At 46.4% G+C, this 11,054-nt stretch overlaps 2 protein-coding genes across 2 annotated transcripts in view; one reads left to right on the forward strand and one right to left on the reverse strand.

The window, feature by feature from the left end:
• The window catches only part of prxl2b (peroxiredoxin like 2B), a 10,433-nt gene extending 8,907 nt beyond the window's left edge, over positions 1-1,526 (reverse strand). Inside the window, exon 1 of the mRNA XM_083892480.1 lies at positions 1,350-1,526. Coding sequence (XP_083748606.1) covers positions 1,350-1,412 — 63 coding nt within the window. The 5' untranslated portion in view covers positions 1,413-1,526. The remainder of the gene's footprint in view (positions 1-1,349) is intronic.
• Positions 1,527-5,801: 4,275 nt separating this feature from the next.
• Positions 5,802-11,054, forward strand: slc45a1 (solute carrier family 45 member 1; the record flags this gene model as incomplete). Its single annotated transcript, XM_083892987.1, has 8 exons — positions 5,802-6,222; positions 6,317-6,409; positions 7,237-7,461; positions 7,562-8,427; positions 8,524-8,677; positions 8,816-8,992; positions 9,115-9,320; positions 10,782-11,054. The coding sequence occupies 8 exons, from the start codon at positions 5,802-5,804 to the stop codon at positions 11,052-11,054; spliced, it is 2,415 nt and encodes an 804-aa protein (XP_083749113.1).

Below are 11,054 nucleotides of genomic sequence, written 5' to 3' on the forward strand. Positions count from 1 at the left end.
CCCAACAGTTCACACAATGCGGAAGCTAATAGGCATTAGGGATGTGAATCTTTGGGATTCTCGATTCAAAAATTGATACAATGCATAGTGTGTTAAAGGGGAAATAAGTAGTTTATAGTGCCATCTAGAGGAGAGGCTGAAATTTACAACAAAGACCTGCTGCTCTGCTCACCCCCTCCCTTCCCTGAGCGCTACGGTATCCGCAGCTGGTCAAATGTCGTCCTCGTCGTCTTTCTCCGTGTCAGCAGATGAGGTTCGTGAGGCGAGGGAGAGGGCGGAGCTACCGCGACCATAGCAGACGAAGCGGAGAGAGAGGAGGCGGGACTTCTGCTACAAGTAAAGAGACGCTTGATTTGTTCTCTCGCGTTTGTCCTTACAGGCTCCGGTAGAAACATGGCGTCTCGCTGCTAACAGTGGCTATGCAACCGCGGTCCGCGACCATGTTATTTATCATGACTTTTTGAAACACTACGAAAATGAAACAAAAACTATTATAGAGCGACTAGACAATGCAGGAGCACATAATATGTATAAAAAAGTGGATTTTGGGTTATATAAACCCATAAATACTACATATTGTACCTATAAGACAAATTGTGGCATCAAAACAATACAGGTTGTATAAGATAATGTGATAATGTGATCACACAAAGGCAAACTTAAGACAAAAGTTAACATTTATTCATTCAAAATATATAAAAACTTACTTACTGTACAAAAAAATAACTTAGACTAGCTGCCTTTTTTCTGTACACAAATAACAAACTGGTGTTTTTTCAAAATAGAAATTAAAAAAAAATATATATACATATATATATATCGATGATTAGAATTGCGATTCCTATGTGAATCTATTTTTTTCCCCCATCCCTGCTAGGCATCATCAGCGGAGAAACGAAGACGAACCAGAAGAAAGAGAAGAAATCTCGGACTCAAAGATCTGCCTCGACGGGTTGGGGTGAAAGGGAAAAAATGGGGGACAGAGACAGAAGAGAGAGGAGCCAGGAGCAGATAATACAACAATAGTTTAGACTAAACTCAAGACTTAGACAAACAGACCAAATATATGCATACACGTGAAGTCACTATTTAAATCACGTCATTCGTATTCAGTGGTGCACAAACACCATGTGTTTGTCCCAATAGATCGTCATTATGTCACAGCGGAGGCGTCGTTTCACAACACTTATATCACCGCAGAGCGTTAATGACAGCTTTAACACAGCAGGGGGCAGAGTCCTCTGTGGAGGAGCCTCTCGCCTCCTACTTACACATGTTTGTTTCTATATGATAGACGTTGTTTACGTTAAACTGAAGGGAAAACAAAGCGAAGGCATTTCACAGCTCACCTCTCCAGTCTCTGAGCTCTTTAACAAGTTCTTTCCAACCGTAGCGAGGTCGAGATTTGCCATTTTTTCCTTCTTCTTCTTCTTCTTCTTCTTCTTCTTCTTCCTACACCGCGAGTTGTTCAGTGAGCGTGAAACAGCGAGACAATCGACGCTTTACATACATGAAAATGCAGTCACGTTTACGCAACTGTTACAAAACACACCCGCTTCCTCATACGCCCACTTTCACACCACATCCAATCAGATTCAGCCGTGCTGAGAATCAGCCAATTGCAGCGCACTCACGCAGACCGGAGGCGGGGCTTAGCGGAAGCAACACAAAAAGTGTATTTCATGATTAAAATCAACTTGTTTTGAGTATTTTTAAACAGTACTTTTGCTTATTTACTTGTTTTCTTACGCTTTAAGTATGTGTGAAACACCATCTGAGTGATTTAAAGGGTGACTGAGACGTATATGTATGTATATAAGAGTCGTCTTGCATAAGTTGTATAGGAGGCGAGGTCAAGGTTAATGGAGTTTATGGTATGGCCTTTGTTTGCTCCTTCCTGTATGTTTGGTCTTTGTTGGATTTCTGTCCTCTATAAAAGCGTCTTATGTCAGTGGAAAATCACTGTAGCACCAGCTGTGATTGAGACACTTTTGCTTCACTTCATTTCAGATGGAACTATTGTATTTTTTGGTTAAAATGTAATCTATAGACGTATTTGTCTGTCGCTGTTTCTATGGCTTTTAAAGACACATCTTTCACTAAAAAAACATCTACACATACATGAGCCTAAAATCAAGTGGCCCTAAAATCCCTTTGTCTTTGTTTGTCCTTTATGTAAATGATTGTTTCTGTTTTTTTAGGTTTTTTTAAAAATTAATTTAATTTGATTAGATATTTTGTGGCTGTGATTACACAAGAAACAGAACAAATAAGAATTATTCAACAATGTATTTAGTTTTTTCTGTAGTAGTAGTATCAAGAGACGTAACAAGAGTCTCATGATTGTGTTTTAGTATGTGTCCAGGTGTTATCATAAAGAAAGGATTACATGCACAAACAAAAATCTTATCATAACATATATATATACTGATTTCAAGTGTAAAACATGCAGGACAGTGGGTCCCCACGACCAGGATTCAAAAATCCCTGCTCTATACCACACACACACACCAGTGAGGTCTTGAATGAGCACACTTCCTCTCATTTATTCTTAATAGTGAGGGGCTCATTACTGCCACCCACAGGTCAGTCTAGGGCATGTTTGTTCAGTGTGTTATGAGAGGTGAGACCTTTTCTTGCCAGTCAGAATGGGCCACATTCAGGCAGTTGTTGGTGTAGCAGTGGTGTAAGCTGCATGTAAGTGGGGTTGTAGGAGCTTTGTGACATGACATTGCATATTATACCATTAGGACAGGTGTCCTAACAAAACATGCTCCCCATCGAGACCTCCTACCATGGTTAAAACTTCATTTTTCGGGGTTTAGATGACATGCGTGTTTTGGAAAAAGCGGTGAGTACTAATTGTTTCCACTTTGCTTGATTTTCCCTGACTCTTTCACTGTTTCTAACCCTGATTAGAAGCCTTATAGCAGGGGTGTCAAACTCATTTTCACTGAGGGCCACATCAGCATAATGGTTACCCTCAAAGTGCCAGATGTAACTGTCATACAGAATAAATGTAACTAAATGTAATCAAAGATAATGTAAAATAAAGGTAACTACTCTGTAACACATTGCTAAATAACTTTCTGTATTTATTACTTATTCAATTTCACTCGTCGCATGATGCATATACAACGACACACTGCAGTCTAGTGTCGGTGCCGTCACTTTGCGGGTAACGCAATCGCCATGCATTTTGGGAAATGTAGTTTATGGTCAACGCACGCCTTAAAGCAGCATAGACCCATTTTAACACAGATTTTTAAGACCAATTAATCACTCACGGGCCACATAAAATGACGTGGCGGGCCACATCTGGCCCACGGGCCTTGAGTTTGACACATGTGCCTTATAGGGACGACACTTTTTGAACTACAGGGGTGATTTTCATCATCAGAACACACATCACGTCGTTTCACGACACTGTACCTTTAATGACCTTAACCCTTTAAGGTACTTCTCGAACTCTTTGGTCGACCACACTTTAAGACACTATATCTTATTGAAAAATGCATCAAACGGAACTCAACCTGAATGAGCCATCTCTACCATTTGGTGTAGTTGTGCAATGCTAAAAAAAAAAATTCCACTAGATGGCACTGCAAGTGACACAACGAAAATGCACTCGTCTTTGATGACACATATCGGCAGGACTTTAGAAGTTATAGGACTATTTTGTTGACTATATAATATTATCGTTTCAGAGGAGTTGTTGTACAGAATTATGTAACTTAATTCAACAAAAATACGCCTTATGAGGGTCAAATATTTTTTTCAAAACATGCTCTACCAAACAGTTGATTTGTCATTTTATGGTAAAGGTAGAGAAGCTAGCTAATGTTGGTAAAATTAGGAGGGGGGAAAAAAGGGTTATCGTTGTTAAAATGATTACTTTAATTTATTGATCAAGAAATTGCACTTAAAGGGGAAATAAGTAGTTTATAGTGCCATCTAGAGGAGAGGCTGAAATTTACAACAAAGACCTGCTCCTCTGCTCACCCCCTCCCTTCCCTGAGCGCTACGGTATCCGCAGCTGGTCAAATGTCGTCCTCGTCGTCTTTCTCCGTGTCAGCAGATGAGGTTCGTGAGGTGAGGGAGAGGGCGGAGCTACCGCGGCCGTAGAAGACAAAGCGGAGAGAGAGGAGGCGGGACTTCCGCTACAAGTAAAGAGACGCTTGATTTGTTCTCTCCCGTTTGTCCTTACAGGCTCCGGTAGAAACATGGCGTCTCGCTGCTAACAGTGGCTATGCAACCGCGGCCCGCGACCATGTTATTTTACATGACTTTTTGAAACACTACGAAAATGAAACAAAAACTATTATACAGCGACTAGACAATGCAGGAGCACATAATATGTATAAAAAAGTGGATTTTGGGTCATATAAACCCATAAATACTACACATTGTACCTTTAATGTGACTTCTCTGAATGTTATACTTTTATTATGAACAGATGTCTCAACCATTTGGTAGAGGGCTGTATCTGAAACATCGTAGGGTCTAATTATAACAAATATGTATTGATTGTCGTTATTGTTATCATAAGTGAAAAAAAATTGTTCCTTTACATTTTGCCTGGTGCGTACCTTAAAGGGTTAAAATAATCTTTGTACAAGCAGAAAACTGTAAAATAAAATATATGAAACCAATGGCAGGTGCTGTGTTATTTTGTGATGAGACAGCACAGATCGACAGATAGATATATAAATCTATACATTTAGCCTCTGTAGCATGTTTGGTCATAACAGCTCTCAGGGGCTCACTTGATATTTATTTTTATTTGGGTTTATTGTTGTCATAATCCGGGGTGTGTGTGTGTGTGTGTGGGGGGGGGGGGGGGGTCCCTTTTCTTCAGGGCCCCAAGCACTTGCCTGGTCCGCCTGCTGTGTCGCTGCGCCTCTGCAGACAGACGCGTGTGTATTTTGCAGCGGGGACTGTCCGCGGTGCTGATGTTGCAGGGAGGGGCGTGACGTCACGGGAGAGACCGGGAGAAAGAGAAGAGGGGGAAGGAGGAGAAGGGACTGAGGATGATTCGGGGGGGATGATTGCATCAAAAGAAAAAAAAACAAAACCCAAACAAAGAAAGAAAGAAAGAAAGGAAAGGAAAGCAAAAAGAGAAACGCAGTCATGACTCCCGTGAATCATCGCGTCTGCTGCTGTGTTTTTCCGTCCACTATAGCGCAACACTAAATGACGAGCCGTCCCGGTAAGGTAAATAATCATCTTTCACGTTTCACATTTTTCACACCCTCTGACACAGCTGGATCGATCGTGATGCTCGTCGCGAGAAAATAAATGTCGTGTCATTTATTCAATTGTGCCAAACAAAAAAAAGAAAAGAAAAAAAAGCGACGTCTAACAAACAGGATGCGTAACGTAAAGGCACATCATTTACATTTGATTGGATTGCGACGCCTTGTCCTTGTGACTGTCTCGTTCACCATCTCAATAACCTCCGAGCGGCGCCTTTGTGTCCGATCTGTGTGCTTCCTCCATGAAAAATTAAAATGGAAACAGGCTTTCAGGAGAGCGATGCCGCATACCACCCTGCCATAGTCAGCCACAGCGAGCACATGGGGCTTTGCGCACCACACTCCAAACATGCGCATTGGTTGCAGTGCGTCGTGCCCTCGCTGCAGTGTCCTCTTGGTAGCACCATCATACACACACACACACACACACACACATGCTCCTGCAGTGATCTCAGGTGACCTCTACTATGAACAGTCAAATAATGAAACACAATAATCTTGTTCTGCTTACCAGTGTACGCTCACTTGAGAGAGAGAGAGAGGGAGATGTCATCTCCGGGCATGGGCACCCCCAGTGACCCCCTCCTGACCAGTCCAGGAGGGAGGTTTTCCAGCGCTCAGGAAGGCACCTGGAGGAGCTCGCTCCCCAAAACCGCCAGCTTCCCGACGTCCACCACGCGGCACCTCAGCCACCGCGCCAACAACTTCCAGAGGCAGCCAAAGCGGCGGAAGTTGATCAGGCCCTCGCCGCCTCCGCCGCCCAACACACCGTGTCCCCTGGACCAGCTGGACCTCAGTGAACTTCCCCCGAGACGAACCTTCCAAGAGCTACTCTTCAACGGCTGCGTCCTGTTTGGCATCGAGTTTAGCTACGCCATGGAAACGGCCTACGTCACGCCTGTGCTTCTGCAGATGGGTCTGCCCGATCAGTTCTACAGTTTGGTCTGGTTCATTAGCCCCATACTGGGTAAGTGGACGTCATCGTGGAAAAGTGTCATGTCATACGTTTGTGCTCCCCAATGTCGTCTTCAACTGTCTCATTTGTGTCTCCGGCACGAAAGGATTCCTCGTTCAGCCGATCTTAGGAGCATGGAGTGATCGATGTACATCCCGGTTTGGGCGGAGGAGACCTTTCATATTTGCCTTGGCAATAGGTAAGAAATCATCAGATGTGGCGTATGGTGTAGTACTGCTCTTCTACAGCAATGACCATCTCACCATATTTTAATGACCCATAACCCCAACCCCCTAACCCTAACCCCCACAAGCTCCCAACGTCTATCCCTCTACTCAACAAGGAAATATGTTTACATTAGTTTTTTTATGTTGTGTTATTTATATTCCATGAAACATGTCCTTTGTTTGGCCGTTTGCTCCTCGAAAAAAAATATCCCTGTAGGGACAAGAAAGTACATTTAAAGGTGCCATATGTAAAAATGTGGCCAAAAACGGTTACTACGTTCAAATTCAAAACACCGAGGTCTTTTAGGTTTCGTTTTTTTGACGTAACTGGCAACCCGTGGTCGCTCGGCAGCTGAGACTCTACTGACTGCAATGATTGGTAGACGGCGGCAGGTGGCGCCACATGCCGAAACATGATTTTCAAAACATAAACATGCTTTGCAGTCTGCAAAATATTTTTTTTTAAATGCAAATATTTTGTCTGTACTGTTGTTGTTGGTGAGTTCAGTTTGTTATATGAACATTATTCCTGAGTCTCTGTGACATATTAGGAGGATTTTATGGCAAGTTGCTTTAGATTTATGACATAATGCACCTTTAAATCATGATTTGCAATATTAAGAGAACTCAAAAGACACATTAATGAAGATTAAGATTCATTCCGCTGTATATACTTTGCAGAATGTTCATGAAACCTTTTGTTTTCTACCATGCTATTAGTTTTTAACATCTGGTTTCTTAGGGTTATTTTATTTCCAAGTTCAAGACGTCTGAAAGACCTTTAATTTTTCCTCCACAGGGGCTTTGGTTGGTCTAACCCTGGTGTTGAACGGACGCGACATTGGAAGTGCTCTGGACGACACGGCTTCAAATCACAAGTGGGGGATCGTCCTGACGGTGTGCGGCGTGGTCCTAATGGACTTCAGCGCCGACTCGGCGGACAATCCAAGCCATGCCTACATGATGGATGTCTGCAGCCCAGAAGATCAGGACAGAGGGTTGAACATCCATGCGCTGCTAGCAGGTTTAAAAAAAAATAAAAAAAATAACTTAAATGGTTACAAAAGCATGTGTAGTTTAATATTGTTTGTAACTTGTGATATTTCTTAATTTTTGTCATACAGGACTAGGAGGTGGATTCGGCTACATCGTGGGTGGCATCAACTGGGACCAGACGCAGTTTGGCAGATCAATGGGAGGTCAACTGCGGGTCATATACATGTTCACGAGCGTCACGTTGGTGTTCGCCACAGCCATGACTCTGATGAGTATCCCCGAACGGCCAATACCAAAGAGCCAGCCGAACAAAAACTCCGGCAAAAACCACCTGAAGAGCCCCAGTCTTCCTCTCCCTCCCTCTCCTCCTGTTCCCCCGGGGTCAATGTTGGGCCTGGAGGAGGAAGACGAGGACGGACTTTACAGCTACAGTTTCTCGAAATCCCGTCCTTCCGACCCTTTGGCCCATTCGTGCAGCGCCAACGCATGTCTCTGCGTCGGCCTCAACAGCCCCATATCGCCGCTGAGCCCTCTCACGCCCAAATACGGCAGCTTTATAAGCAGGGACAGCTCGCTCACAGGCATCAACGAGTTCGCCTCGTCACTGGGAACCTCCTACATAGACAGTGTGCTCATAGACTGCTACACAGGCCAGCAGACGCCACAGGCACCAGCACCTAACTCCATCACTGTAGACTCCCCTCTTCTAGAGGGCGTGGAGAACCACCCTGTAGGGCAGATCCAGGGTGACGGGGTGACTCGTACTGCTGGCGAAGCACAAGACGCAGAAGCACCCCAGCCGGAAGGAAACGCACAATCTCAAGGGGCGTCTGAGATCGCGATCGGAGCTCAGTCCGGGGCAGGGTCACATCGGGGCTCCAATGCTGGTATCCTGAAGAGACCTCAGAGTCTGGCGCTGATCGAGGAGCCCATGGCAACGCAGATCGTTGCGCTGGAGAACGGACGCAGGAGAACAGTGACCTTTAGTCAGCAGGTTAGACGCGTGTTTCGAAAAAACGCCAAAAGCTCTTAAGTAAGTATCTGCCAAGTCTTTGTCTTAATGCAGTGCGTCTCTTTTTGTCCGACAAAGGTTGCAAACATTTTGCTGAACGGGGTGCGCTACGAGAGCGATCTGAGTGAGAACGCGGAGACGGGAGAATCTCAAATGTCAATGAAGCTGCTGTGTATAGCCATCTACAGGATGCCTCCCTCCCTGCGGAGTTTATGCACTAATCATTTTTTGGGTGAGAGAATTTTCATTTCCATTTAAATTCCGTGCCGTGAAAAAAACTGCAACATCTCGAAAAAAAACAAAAAAACGCTGCTTTTTGTGTTTCAAATGCACTGAGTTAATGTGGCTCTGCTCCCTCTCTGTGCTGTAGGCTGGCTGTCCTTTGAAGGCATGCTGCTCTTCTACACTGACTTCATGGGGGAGGTTGTGTTCAAAGGAGACCCCAAAGCGCCCCACGACTCCGAGGCTTACCAGCGCTACAATGCTGGCGTTAGCATGGGCTGCTGGGGCATGTGCATCTATGCATTCAGTGCTGCTTTCTATTCAGGTAAACTCCATTCACATTCATGTCTGGATTTGAGGTTGGGTTTTGGGGAAGATTCATTCCAAACAGCTTTTACATGTCCTCTTTCTCTGTGTGTGTGTCTCTGTTTCCTTCTCCACAAACAGCCATATTGGAGAAGCTAGAAGAGCGTTTCTCGCTTCGCACTCTATATTTTTTTGCCTACTTGGCGTTCGGTTTGGGCACAGGCCTCGCCACGCTGTCCACCAACCTCTATGTGGTTCTTTCGCTGTGCGTCACCTACGGGGTGCTGTTCTCCTCTCTATGCACGCTGCCTTACTCTCTGCTGTGTGAATACTACCAGAGCCCTCAGGTCAGTCTCTCTCCACACTGTATGTGCCTTAGCTTTCACCCATTTGTCGTCAAATGTGACGTTACCCCAGTGTTTTGAGGTGATTATATAGGAATAATGCCACATCCCGGAAAGGGATCATCCCTAATCATTAGGGAGGACCCGGGGGAACATAGGACCCGGGGGGACATAGGACCCGGGGGAACATAGGACCCGGGGGAACATAGGACCCGGGGGAACATAGGGCCCGGGGGAACATAGGGCCCGGGAAACATAGCACCCGGGGAACATAGGACCCGGGGGAACATAGGACCCGGGGGAACATAGGACCCGGGGTAACATAGGACCCGGAGGAACATAGGACCCGGGGGAACATCAGACCCGGGGGAACATAGGACCCGGGGAACATAGGGCCCGGGGAAACATAGGACCCGGGGGAACATAGGACCTGGGGGAACATAGGACCCGGGCGGAACATAGGTCCCGGGGGAACATCAGACCCGGGGAAACATAGGACCCGGAGAACATAGGACCCGGGGGAACATCGGATCCGGGGGAACATCGGACCCGGGGGAACATAGGTCCCAGGAGAACATAGGACCCAGGGGAACATAGGACCCGGGGGAACATAGGACCCGGAGAAACATAGGACCCGGGGGAACATCAGACCCGGGGGAACATAGGACCCGGGGAACATAGGACCCGGGGAACATAGGACCCGGGGGAACATAGGACCGGGGCGGAACATAGGTCCCGGGGGAACATCGGAACCGGGGGAACATCGGACCCAGAGGAACATAGGACCCGGGGAACATAGCACCCGGGGAACATAGCACATGGGGGAACACAGGACCCGGGGGAACATAGGTCCCGGGGGAACATCGGACCCGGGGAACATAGGACCCAGAGGAACATAGGACCTGGCGAACATAGCACCCGGGGAGACAAAGGACCCGGGGAACATAGGACCCAGAGGAACATAGGACCTGGCGAACATAGCACCCGGGGAACATAGCACCCAGGTGAACATAGGACCCGGGAACATAGGACTCAGAGGAACATAGGACCTGGCGAACATAGCACCCGGGAAATATAGCACCCGGGGAACGTAGGACCCGGGGGAACATAGGTCCCGGGGGAACATCGGACCCGGGGAACATAGGACCCAGAGGAACATAGGTACACTCCCCTGGGAAATATGCCACTCTCATACTAGCCTGATAAATATTAAGCTAGCTGCTTAGCTGAGCTTTGCTTAAAGCCTATAAACAGCTACTCTAGCTGATATTTTTCAAATGGTAACATCATTCACACAAGTGTCCGTGGTCCGGTAGACTCTTTGATAAGCACGTTTTGTTGAATTGACCTTCTATAGTCAGGTGAACTGTTCTCCCAGTCTGTGAGCTCATCAACTTCTGCATGCTTTGTAAAACACCACACAGATTATTAGGAAAACTAAACTTTTTCTTGCTCACCCCTCAGTTTTGCGGCACGTCAGAGGAAGGGACCAGACGAGGGATGGGGGTGGACATCTCCCTCCTCAGCTGCCAGTATTTCCTGGCCCAGATCCTGGTCTCCGTGGCGATGGGACCTCTGACCTCGCTGGTGGGCGGGGCCCAGGGAGTGATGTACTTTGCGAGCCTGATGTCATTCGTGGGCTGCCTGTACTCCTCTCTCTGCGTGGTGTACCACCTGCCCCCCCCTGAGGGTGAGCCCCCCGATAGCGAGACCCAGCCACTGTTGGTGCACATTTAG

Source organism: Microchirus variegatus, assembly GCF_963457635.1.
Source record: "Microchirus variegatus genome assembly, chromosome: 7".
Classification (NCBI taxonomy): Eukaryota; Metazoa; Chordata; class Actinopteri; order Pleuronectiformes; family Soleidae; genus Microchirus; species Microchirus variegatus.